The sequence below is a fragment of the Protopterus annectens genome, chromosome 7.part0 (genome assembly GCF_019279795.1).
Source record: "Protopterus annectens isolate FY-2018-M chromosome 7.part0, PAN1.0, whole genome shotgun sequence".
NCBI lineage: Eukaryota > Metazoa > Chordata > Ceratodontiformes > Protopteridae > Protopterus > Protopterus annectens.
This window is the reverse complement of record NC_056739.1, coordinates 36,506,052-36,518,110: the sequence shown is the minus strand read 5'-3', so window position 1 is coordinate 36,518,110 and position 12,059 is coordinate 36,506,052. Positions and strand designations below refer to the sequence as shown.

The 12,059-nt window shown below is 43.9% G+C and overlaps 1 protein-coding gene across 2 annotated transcripts in view; it reads left to right on the top strand.

The window, feature by feature from the left end:
• CELSR2 (cadherin EGF LAG seven-pass G-type receptor 2) overlaps window positions 1-12,059 on the top strand; it is a 1,401,203-nt gene that overhangs the window by 843,164 nt on the left and 545,980 nt on the right. For both annotated transcript variants that reach the window (XM_044076472.1, XM_044076471.1), the window contains exons 7-8: window positions 1,425-1,588; window positions 2,394-2,519. In XM_044076472.1, the coding sequence (XP_043932407.1) occupies window positions 1,425-1,588; window positions 2,394-2,519 (290 nt within the window). The remainder of the gene's footprint in view (window positions 1-1,424; window positions 1,589-2,393; window positions 2,520-12,059) is intronic.

Below are 12,059 nucleotides of genomic sequence, written 5' to 3'. Positions count from 1 at the left end.
TAATAGTATGGGATCGGGTGGCCATGTTACTGAGTATAATAGTATGGGATCGGGTGGCCATGTTACTGAGTATAATAGTATGGGATCGGGTGGCCATGTTACTGAATATAATAGTATGGGATCGAGTGGCCATGTTACTGAGTATAATAGTATGGGATCGGGTGGCCATGTTACTGAGTATAATAGTATGGGATCAGGTGGCCATGTTACTGAATCTAATGGTATGGGATCGGGTGGCCATGTTACTGTGTATAATAGTATGGGATCAGGTGGCCATGTTACTGAGTATAATAGTATGGGATCGGGTGGTCATGTTACTGAGTATAATAGTATGGGATCGGGTGGCCATGTTACTGAGTATAATAGTATGTTAGCTGCCATGTTACTGAGTTTAACAGTATGTTAAGTATTGTGGTTTGTGCCGTTATTGTTATATAAACACCATTCCCTGAAGTTCAGCTTATTAACTAGGATAGACAGACTCATAATTACACAAGAACTAAACAGTATTAATTTTTTAAACACCTTTATTGACTTATCAGTCATGAAGGAGGCAAACTTACATTTAGTTAAAAGTGATCAAGCCATATTAACAAGTTGACATTTGTAAGCATTATACATCACATATGTTGTTCAATACAATACAATCAATCCAACAGTACATACATTGTTCAATTCATGCCTTCCCTTAAACCTTATTCCTCATCCAGAACATTTTTCTGCATGTGTTGTTCCCACAATTTCTGTTTATTTTCGGAGTACTTTACTCCTGCCCCTTTCTGAATATCCCATACTTGTTTTTTATCTGTTGCACTATTCAGTACTGCAAGTAAGCTTGGTTTACACTTTGATTTCCATTTTCTAGTAACTGCTTTTTGGCAGCCGCCAGAAATGAACTTAACAAGGCCTTACCATGTCTAGGCAATTCAGATCCTGCATCCTAGCTCAAAAAAATCATTTCCTTTGTACACTTATTTGCTCACCCAGTATTCCTGACAGAGTACTCTCTAAAGAATTTTTAAAGTCTGCCAACTCATGATACTCGCCAGGTACCTCTTTTTTCACAATCATGCGTCTAACATTTGCCATCCAGCTGAGGAAAAATTCTTTGGAGTCTGCTTGGAGTATAAAAGTTTCTGTGCAGACACTTCCAGGCAAAAATATTAAATCTTTTAGCCTTTGTTGCATATATAGGAGTTGCACATATTTTTATGTTTATTATTATTTATTTATTTTTGTAAGACTGTATCAGTGAGGATGTAAGATGCACTTGAACCTTCCTTTTTGCTGCACAAACCAGTAAGCAGGTCTGGGTTCATGTGTTCATTTTTATGCACAGATGTTGATTCTGATTGGCTTGGCTTAAGGAAACTGATGCCTTATACAAGGACTGAGGTGATGATCTTTTTTTTTTTCCTCCACAGATCCCTAGATCTGACAGGTCCCCTGTTGCTTGGAGGAGTACCAAACCTGCCAGAAAATTTCCCACTTCAGAACCGTGAATTTGTGGGCTGCATGCGTAATCTTCTAATAGATAACCAACATATCGACATGGCAGACTACATAGCAAATAACGGGACTGTGCCAGGTACGCTCTAACAGTAAACTCCTGTTTTGTAAATAATAGCAAGTATTATCACAGTGCAAGAAGCATTTCTTGTTCTGTTTGGGTCTGATTCAAGAAGTTTTATATGCATGGCGTAGTGGAAAGGAGAGGAAGGAGATGGGGGAGGGGCAGCATCATGAAACATTTTAGCACAACACAGTCTGCTTTTAAGGTTTTTATTTAGTCACTCATTTGTTAATTATTCATGCATTTGACCCAAAAGAGAACTTTTTTCCAACTACAACTTGAGGGAGTAAAATGTCAGGGGAAATTTAAAAAATTTTTTTTTCATAGAGGAAGAAGTACATGCATGCTTTAGCCTTGATAACATCGTATTGGGTATGGAATTGCATGAGAACTGGACAGTCTGTGGTGCAGATAGGAAGCAGCTTGTAAGAGACTTTATCCATCTGCTGCATGGCGCTGGGAGTCTTCTTTGCTTCCTTGATGTCTGAGAACAGCTCCAGGATCAGTCTAGTTCCTGCTCTACAGCTGTCATTCTTTTAACTTTGAGAACTAGATGTGCAGCACGTGATGAAGCCTTGATGTACAGAGCATTTGGTTTTATGTTAGAGAATGCTTATGTAAGTGAAGTTGAAGTATCACATTTAGAAACTGTACAATCAGCGTAGACAACGCTTGCTGACCCTTTTTGTGCACCTTGTAACCAGGTAAACGATGACTGTACACGGATTGCTGAGATTATTTTTGAAATTCTGTGACTCGGTTTGCACCCATTGTTTATTCGTAATCCACATCTCACTTTTCTTATGTCTCTGTTTCTCAGGGTGTGCAGCTAAGAAGAACTTTTGTGAGTCTAATACGTGTGTGAATGGTGGGACATGTGTCAATCAGTGGGACTCTTTCAGCTGTGAATGTCCACTTGGATTCGGTGGGAGGAACTGTGAACAAGGTAGGAGAACCAAGCTAAACAATGTTTTTTTTTTTTTTAAACAAGCAGAAGGTGAAAGCCTCTTGCATTTTTTTATTTACCTTTGTAGTTTCCTTTCATTTACTTGAAAACACTTAATGAACTGAGGAAGTGTGTGTTTTATACTTTTGTTGAACATAGAACTGGTGAAATAGCATAGACATGGCTAAACAAAACAAGTTTTTGCTGATGACGGTAGTTACTGAATTTTCTTTTTTCATACATAGCAATAGCACACAGTCTCTAACCTTTTGAACAGCATCTGACAAATGCCTTCCATTATGAAGAGCTTCAGCTCTGCCACCTTTCAGAATTCATCTGCCCAGATAGCGAAAGTGCTGCCATCACCAAGACTGTCGTTACTGTCCCTGATAGGACAGACAGTTGTTTGTGCTTTAGAACTGTAATCTTAACTCAGTTTATTTATTTATTTATTTATTTACTTACTCACTCGCTTTGTTAATGGACTAAGTAGTCTAGTACAGTGACCATTTTCAGCTGTGACTCTGAGCTCTACAAGCAGTAACAACTTTGTTTAAACATTGAAAACATATATGTTGCAAACATATACAGCAGTTATGGACAGTCCCTGACAGTGCAGTGGCAGTTCTTACTTTACAGCTGTGTTTTTTGTATTTTTATTCCCCTTCCATGAAATTTTCAGTGTAACAGTGGAATGCAGAGAGTGCTGCATTTTGTGGCAGGGCCAATGTACTGATCTCTAGATAAACAGGATTTTTAGCGTAACCATCACCTGATTCGTGAGGAATCTTATTTCTAGTAAAATCTGATTGACAGCTTACCTTTGAACATGCCGGCATCCTAAATGCCTTATTGTAAAAAATATATTGCAGTCATGAAGAACATACAGTGCTTTTACAGAGTAATGTAGGCAGAGGTACGTTTAGCTGTAAGTAAGGTTTATGTTGTGTGATTCATTTCCTTGGTAGTCCCTACATGCAGAGGTTGCTGTAACATTTTGAGAGATAACAGAAGACCGCTGCAAGATAAACTAAATAGTAAATGTTACGGCTGTGCAGTATTTTTTGCAACTGGGGTGAGTGAGGGACAGCAGTAGCTTTGGTGCATGGACAGAGGGATTCTGAGGGTTAGCAGATGACAAGTTTGTTAAAACACATAGCATTTGTAAGATGCTTGTCATTACATTACTTGTCTTTACTTTAATTTGATTAAAAGAGTTGAAAATGTCTCCAGGAAGCAAAGCTGACGGAGACAGCAGTATCAGCCTGAAGCCATGTTTCAGCTTTGACCTCTGTATAGAACAGCTGTGAGTTGTACTACGTTGGAGTTTTTCTGCATTTAGGAGGTTTTTTCCTTCCTATTTTTGCCTGTCCCTTGAGGTCTTCCAGATTCTTTTGTAATGAACTTCATAAACAGGAACAAACACTCGTATATCTTATATGTGTAATAATCATCCTGTTCACAGTTTGTCCTGATGGATGGTTGGGAAATTGTGACTGCATCACATTAGTGAAGCACATATTTTTTTTTAAGAGTAGGGAAAAATAAGTTAAGCATAACAGAAGCTGTAGTGGAGACAGCCTTTTACCCAGATGTATGTAAAATGATTTTGTGACAACAGACAATGAGTGGAGGTTGAAGGCATTCCTGAAGTGCAGAATTTAATGAGCATGGGATAAATGTCAGTAGAGGACCTGAGGCAGGGCCAGGTGTCAGTGCTAGATATGAGGAAGGGAGCCGACGATGTAAGTCACTGGTTACACATCATTAATGTACAAGTGAAGCTTCTTAGTAAGAATATGTTTCAGCATTCAGTGCATATGTGTTGCATTTTGTAGAGGCTTTAAAACTGTTTTGTGGTAAATTCACTGGAAACTTGTATGCTTTGGATAGGTGCAGCCCACCATGGAGAATTTTTGAATGCCTATACTTTTAATGGAAAAGCAGTGATAATTTACTGGTTCGCTTGCTTGCTTCTCTTTCTGTACTGGTTCTAAGTGCAAAGGGCTTACCCCGATCTTATTTCTTTTTCTCCCACACAGACACACCCCATTCTGTTATTTAGATATTTGCACAGAGAGCTGTACTCAGCCCTTGAGTAACTCTCAGATCTCAGAATCTGAAATTTAAGTTCATTCAAATCCATTAAGCCTGGCTGTATGGAATACAAGAATAAAGTGCTGATTATGACCTAAAAACAATACCTGGTGTAGGTAACATGCCCCATATAGACCACCTCAAAGCCTTACCCTTGTAGTCTGGTACAAGTCACTATGAAGCAATGTGTGTTTGACCTACAAAGCATCCTCTTAGCCAACCTCCATGGATGTGTTGAACATCTGCAAAACAAGTAACATTAGAAACACCATCATCTGCAACATGAATAGAGCATGCAGGAGGGACAGCTATGTGTCTCACAGACTGCCCCTTCTCCTGGCAGAGGCTTCCCATCCACATGAAACAGATTTGGGAAATTGTAAATTTACCCCTCGTTTGGCACCTGTGTTTCTGTTAGAAAGTTGTACCTTGTAAATGCTTGACCACCCGTGTGTGAGTTATATATACCCCCACAAAATCCTATGGGACCAAAACATGGTTAATGTTTTTGCAAAGCGTGGTTTGGTTTAAAAAGGCCAACTAGGGTCAATAGCCTAGTAATTGCCTATGCTCTGAGGCTGATTAGCAGCTTGGTTGCTGAAGGAACAACCAGGCAAGGATAGGTGTGAGCACCAGACACCAACTTGACCAATCAGGAGGAGGACGCAGGTGGTCTGTCTGTCTGCTGTGCTTGCACCTGCTTTGCATGGAGAGAGGTGCACTGCATGCACTGCATGCAGTGTGTGGGCTTAGCATGTGTGCCTTGGCATTGCCAAGTTGCTTTTGCATGGTGGATTTCATGGGTAGAAGAAAGATTTACGGGTACGTATGTTTATGAGCATACCTGGGGCTGGATTAGGGACACAATTAAGACAATAAACCCTGATGGCTGCATGGATGATGGCCTCTTGTAGTCATCCTAACCCCACTGGAAACAAGTGGGCGAATTAATTGTGAGAGGACTTGTTTGGCAGGCAGCAGGGTATACCAAATGCACTGAAAAATTCATCAAAAGTATGTAATATGTACAGGAGGCTTTTAAATTTCAATTGCTATGTCCCAAGAGATTCTAGGATTTGTAATTGAACAGTGTTATCTTTGTAACAGGTTTTAGACGGATTTAACTTTCATTATTTTGCTGTAAATTATGTAAAATGTGTTCTAGATGTGTGGAAGGATCTTTCTAAGTATTGGTCTCAAATCTAGGAACATCTATGAAAATATGGTGTGTGAAATTGTGTTTCTCTCTAGCTGATTCCAAGAGTGTACCAAAGAAAAAAGTATCTAGGAAAACTGTGAAAACTGTGTTTCAGTGCTGGCTGCATGGTATAAAGGGGGTGGAGCACTGACAGTACCCCAGCTGCTCCATCTTTGATTAGTTGTGGGGGTGCTGAGGAAGCTGGAGGGGGTGAGCAGCCAAACACAGCTAATGTGTCCCAGGAGAAGGGAGTTTGTAACACTGAAGGTAAAGGTACAAGATTGTTCTGCACCAAAAAAGTGGGACCTTGGAGCACAAACCTGGCCAAACTGTGTTATCATTCCAGGCATGTGTCGTTGCTGTATAGACTTAGTCAGCCACACTGGGCATGTTGTAATGGGCATTGCAGTACTGGTGACAGCCAACAGGAAGAGAACATAGGAGTATTACAGAAGTATCCCCCCTCCAGGATGACTGCCCGAACTGCAACTCTGAACAACAGGATCCACATGTGGCTGCTGTCAGTGGGAGAGAAATTAATGAGTTTGTCACAGGATGGGGTGTAATGGTTGCTGGGCTTCTCATAGAATGGGGTGTAATGGTTGCTGGGCTTCTCATAGGATGGGGTGTAATGCTTGCTGGGCTTCTCATAGGATGGGGTGTAATGGTTGCTGGGCTTCTCATAGGATGGGGTGTAATGGTTGCAGGGCTTCTCATAGGATGGGGTGTAATGGTTGCTGGGCTTCTCACAGGATGGGGTGTAATGGTCGCTGGGCTTCTCACAGGATGGGGTGTAATGGTCGCTGGGCTTCTCACAGGATGGGGTATAATGGTCGCTGGGCTTCTCACAGGATGGGGTGTAATGGTTGCTGCACTTCTCACAGGATGGGGTGTAATGGTTGCTGGGCTTCTCATAGGATGGGGTGTAATGGTTGCTGGGCTTCTCATAGGATGGGGTGTAATGGTTGCTGGGCTTCTCACAGGATGGGGTGTAATGGTTGCTGGGCTTCTCACAGGATGGGGTGTAATGGTTGCTGGGCTTCTCACAGGATGGGGTGTAATGGTTGCTGCGCTTCTCATAGGATGGGGTGTAATGGTTGCTGCGCTTCTCATAGGATGGGGTGTAATGGTTGCTGGGCTTCTCATAGGATGGGGTGTAATGCTTGCTGAGCTTCTCATAGGATGGGGTGTAATGGTTGCTGGGCTTCTCACAGGATGGGGGTGTAATGGTTGCTGGGCTTCTCACAGGATGGGGTGTAATGGTCGCTGGGCTTCTCATAGGATGGGGTGTAATGGTCGCTGCGCTTCTCATAGGATGGGGTGTAATGGTCGCTGCGCTTCTCATAGGATGGGGTGTAATGGTCGCTGCACTTCTCATAGGATGGGGTGTAATGGTTGCTGCGCTTCTCATAGGATGGGGTGTAATGGTTGCTGGGCTTCTCATAGGATGGGGTGTAATCGTTGCTGGGCTTCTTATAGGATGGGGTGTAATGGTTGCTGGGCTTCTCCAGTATGGGCTGTAATGGTTGCTGGGCTTCTCACAGGATGGGGTGTAATGGTTGCTGGGCTTCTCATAGGATGGGGTGTAATGGTTGCTGGGCTTCTCACAGGATGGGGTGTAATGGTTGCTGCGCTTCTCATAGGATGGGGTGTAATGGTTGCTGCGCTTCTCATAGGATGGGGTGTAATGGTCACTGGGCTTCTCATAGGATGGGGTGTAATGGTCGCTGGGCTTCTCACAGGATGGGGTGTAATGGTCGCTGGGCTTCTCACAGGATGGGGTGTAATGGTTGCTGGGCTTCTCACAGGATGGGGTGTAATAGTTGCTGGGCTTCTCACAGGATGGGGTGTAATAGTTGTTGGGCTTCTCATAGGATGGGGTGTAATGGTTGCTGGGCTTCTCATAGGATGGGGTGTAATGGTTGCTGGGCTTCTCATAGGATGGGGTGTAATGGTTGCTGGGCTTCTCATAGGATGGGATGTAATGGCTGCTGGGCTTCTCGTAGGATGGGGTGTAATGGATGCTGGGCTTCTCACAGGATGGGGTGTAATGGTTGCTGGGCTTCTCACAGGATGGGGTGTAATGGTTGCTGGACTTCTCACAGGATGGGGTGTAATGGTTGCTGGACTTCTCACAGGATGGGGTGTAATGGTGGCTGGGCTTCTCACAGGATGGGGTGTAATGGTTCCTGGGCTTCTCATAGGATGGGGTGTAATGGTTCCTGGGCCTCTCATGGGATGGGGTGTAATGGTTGCTGGGCTTCTCATGGGATGGGTGTTAATGGTTGCAGGGAAAGGCTGGGGGCAAAAAAACAAATACAAAAAAAATTCTGTTGGAAACTGTGTTGCCTGCATCTCATGTGTATGTTAATCAACACTGAGAAAAATGTCTCATGCTAATGGTGGCCTTTTCAGTCAAAAGCAACTTGTTGCAAAAAAAGTTTTGCTTTAAAAAAGTGGTTTTGTCGACGAGCCCAATCTCTCAGAGCCACACGCTCCAGGGATCTAAACCTTGTCATCACAATGAACAAAACATGCTGGAGGGATAGGTTCCTGACTCAGAGACTCCCCGACTCTGGAATAGACTGCCCATACATGTCAAGCAGAGCACCTCATTGGCCCTCTTCAAAAGGAACCTTGATGATTGGATGGGAGATAGGAAATTCACCCCGGGGATCATGTCAGTCACCCTGCTAGACAGAGGCCCAGAGAAGTAAATATTGTGGGAAAAAATTTCCAGGGAATTGTTATGGCTAGGCTTGCATAGGCCTTAGGGCCGATAGCCTAGTACCAACCTATGAAGCCATTGCTTTTTCTGTCATGCTTGTCTCTTGCACTGAGATAAAATCATGGCTTGTGTTCAATCACAGATAACCCCCCCCACGGCCCACTGGCTCCTCCCACCAAGTCCATCGTGCAGTGTTGGTGACAGTCTGGAGTGTACATTACCTGCTGTCTAGTATAAGACTTTTCATAAGTGACCCTACAAGGGAGCAGGTCAGCAGCTGCTTGATCCCGTCCACCTCGGCTAGCTGCCTCTTGGTCCTGTTGCACTCCCACGATACCACTGGATTATATGAACTGTCCATCCTTTGCCCTAACAGCTGGTAGCAGACTAGCTTTTTCCAGTATCCCCAGTCGGTCTTGATTAGAAGAATTCTAATGCCATACTTTTGCTGTTCGTTGTACCGTAGATGTGGATTAGTGCATCCCTGTGGTAGGATCCTTATTCTCACAATTTCCAACCCCGATGCAAAGCAGACCATGTGCCTTTGATCTGTCATCCATGTTTGTACATTCTTGCAAAACTTCAAGATAATGTGTTTTAATCATGTAGTATGTCAGATGTTCATCGTGCATGCAGCTGCAGTAATTACAGATGGGTTCTCTGCTGTCAGGCGGGTCCTCGGTCGGAGTTCTCTGCCGTCAGGCAGGTCCTCGGTCGGCCGAATTCCAAAGTCTAGGTCCGGCGTCGGTTGTTGTCGCTTTCTTTCCCGACGTCAGAGTGACAGGGGTATATAATAAACAGCCGACGCCATTTTCTCCAGTCTTTTTTGCCGCGCGGTGCCCGAAGCAGAAGCAGTTCGCAAGTGCCGGTCGGATAGCTCCTGAATTTACGAAAAATTGGAAACTGAAGTCTCCTTTAAAAGCTAAGTACCCCGTTGGGGAAAGTTTTCTTGCCTCAGACCAATGTCAGACAAAGTTAACAATTGTATTTCTTGTGGGAAGCAAATACCGCATAAGGATTTCCATTCCCTCTGCATACCTTGTTTAGGCCCAGACCACGACGTCTCGGGCTGTCGCTTTTGCGCTACTTTCAATAAACGCACTATTAAGCATCGGCCGGAGTTCGCCCAACACTTTTTTGGTAAAGCCTTTGATTATAAAATGTCGTCGGGAGACTCCAACTACCGTTTTGTCCAAAAAACACAAGGACAAGGACCGACACGGGAGTTCCGCGGTCTCCACCGACATCACGCCAAAACCGGCTACACGTGGTCCGGTTCTCAGCGAGATGCCTATGCAGCCCCTGACTACCGACGACACTTCTTTGGCGGTGTCTTCTGTAACCGAGACCGCAGGTACCTCGGCCCATACCCAGACTACAACCACCGAAGCCACTGTGAGTGTTGAGCCTCCTAATGTGGACAGGTCCACTTCCACCCATGGTGTCTTTAGACCCTCATCTTCCTTTTCCATTAAGGCCTTTACTAAGTCCAAATCAGCCATACATCCCAAGAGGCCTATTGCACAGGGCCCATCTCCAGGCCCCATGCCTAAAAAGCAGATGCTAAAAATGGCTGAGGATTTAATTACTCTTATCAGGGGTTCCCAACCCCCTCCAGGCAAGAGACCCAGAGTGGAGGAAGATTCTCCCTCTTCTGACCAGGGCTCCATTTTTTCAGAACATTCTGATGTAGAGGAACACTTGTACTCCCCTTTTGAAGATTCTGATGCAGAGCAGTCCATTCCTTCTGTATCTCCCCCAGAGGATTTTTCTTTTGGGGAAACCTTGCACACCTTGAGGGAACACTTCCATTGGGAAGGCCAAGACTTTTCTGATTCCAAAAAAAGACTTAGGGAATTTCTTTTGTTACCTCAACACAGACCTCTGGCGATACCTCCTGTCTTGGATATACTTGATGATGTTTACTCGGAGGCTTGCCTTAATCCGGATTCCCTGCCTCCTGCCCCAGTCAAGCCCGATAGGTACTACAGAGTTCCTAACTCTCACCAATTTCTTTACAAAAGCCATAATGCTGACCCTGAAACCATTTCTCAAGGCCCCAAGGGAATGAAAGCCTCTACTGCTAAGAATCCACTACCTTCCGAAAGAGAGTCTAGATCCTTAGAAAGGTGGGGAAAAAAGGTATATACCTCGGCCACCCTAGCCATGAGGGCCTTAAATTGTCAGTTCCATATGCTTAAATATCAGCAGTTTCTGTTATCACAATTAAGAAATAAAATGTCTCAACCTGAACAACCAGATTTGAAGGAGTTGCAGGATATGATGCATAGTGCAGAACAAGTGGGTAAACACACCTTACAATGTGGCTATGATGCCTTAGAGGTCTCAAGTAGAGCTGCTGTTACAGGGATCAGTCATTCGTAGACATGCCTGGCTTAGGGAACAAATCTTGCCTGATCATGGTAAAGCTAAACTACTAGATGCTCCTTTACAAAAGGATGTACTATTTGGTACTAATGCTGAGGAGATACTATGGAAAATGGAAGAAAAAGCTAAATCTATGCAAACTGTCAAAGCTTTTCTACAGGTTCAACCACCACGTTTTAGCAGAAATTGGCCTTCTAAAAACTGGTCCTTTCCAGCCACGGACAAGCCCCAAAGAGGTAGATACAGGCGCACAAGGGGCAGAGGACAGTCTCAAGGATCATATAGAGGCAGACAATGGCAAACTCCAGCACCAAGAGGTGGCGAAGACAGTGCACAACAATACAGAAAACAAACCCAATGACTTCCTCCTTTTCATGCCAAGCAAGTCTCAGCTGGCAGCTCCCTTGGGAGGAAAGCTGGCATTATTTACAAGAAATTGGCATATTATCACAACAGACAAATGGATCCTGGACATTATAAACAGAGGCTACAGATTTCATTTTCACACTCTTCCAAAAATGAGAGGCATGCCAAACCTGCCACACAAAGGGCAGAGGCACAAATACAAATTTCAAAGCTCATGGACATGAAAGCTATTCAAGAGGTACCTACTCACGAACAAGGTCAAGGTTTTTATTCCAGACTATTTCTGGTACCAAGGAAAGGAACCGACTGGAGACCCATTTTGGAATTATCCATCCTAAACACATTTCTACTCGTACCAAAATTCAAGATGCTCACATTACAGCAGCTTCTTCCCATGCTGGGCAAGGAGTTTTGGCTGGTAACATTGGACCTCAAGGAGGCATACCTGCATGTCCCAGTCAGACAAAGCTGCAGAAGATACCTCAGATTTCTTGCATGTTCAATCCACTATCAATTCTCTGCATTGCCCTTTGGCTTATCTACTGCGCCCAGAGTATTCACGAAATGCCTGGCATCAGTAATTGCCTACTGCAGACTTCAAGGGATACAAATGTACCCTTATTTGGACGACTGCCTGATCCAAGCGGACAGCAAGCACATACTTCTGGAACATTTGGCTTATGTAACACGGTTATTGAATTCTCTGGGATACACAGTCAACAAAGAGAAATCCAGGCTAACACCATCTCAGAAAATAACTTTC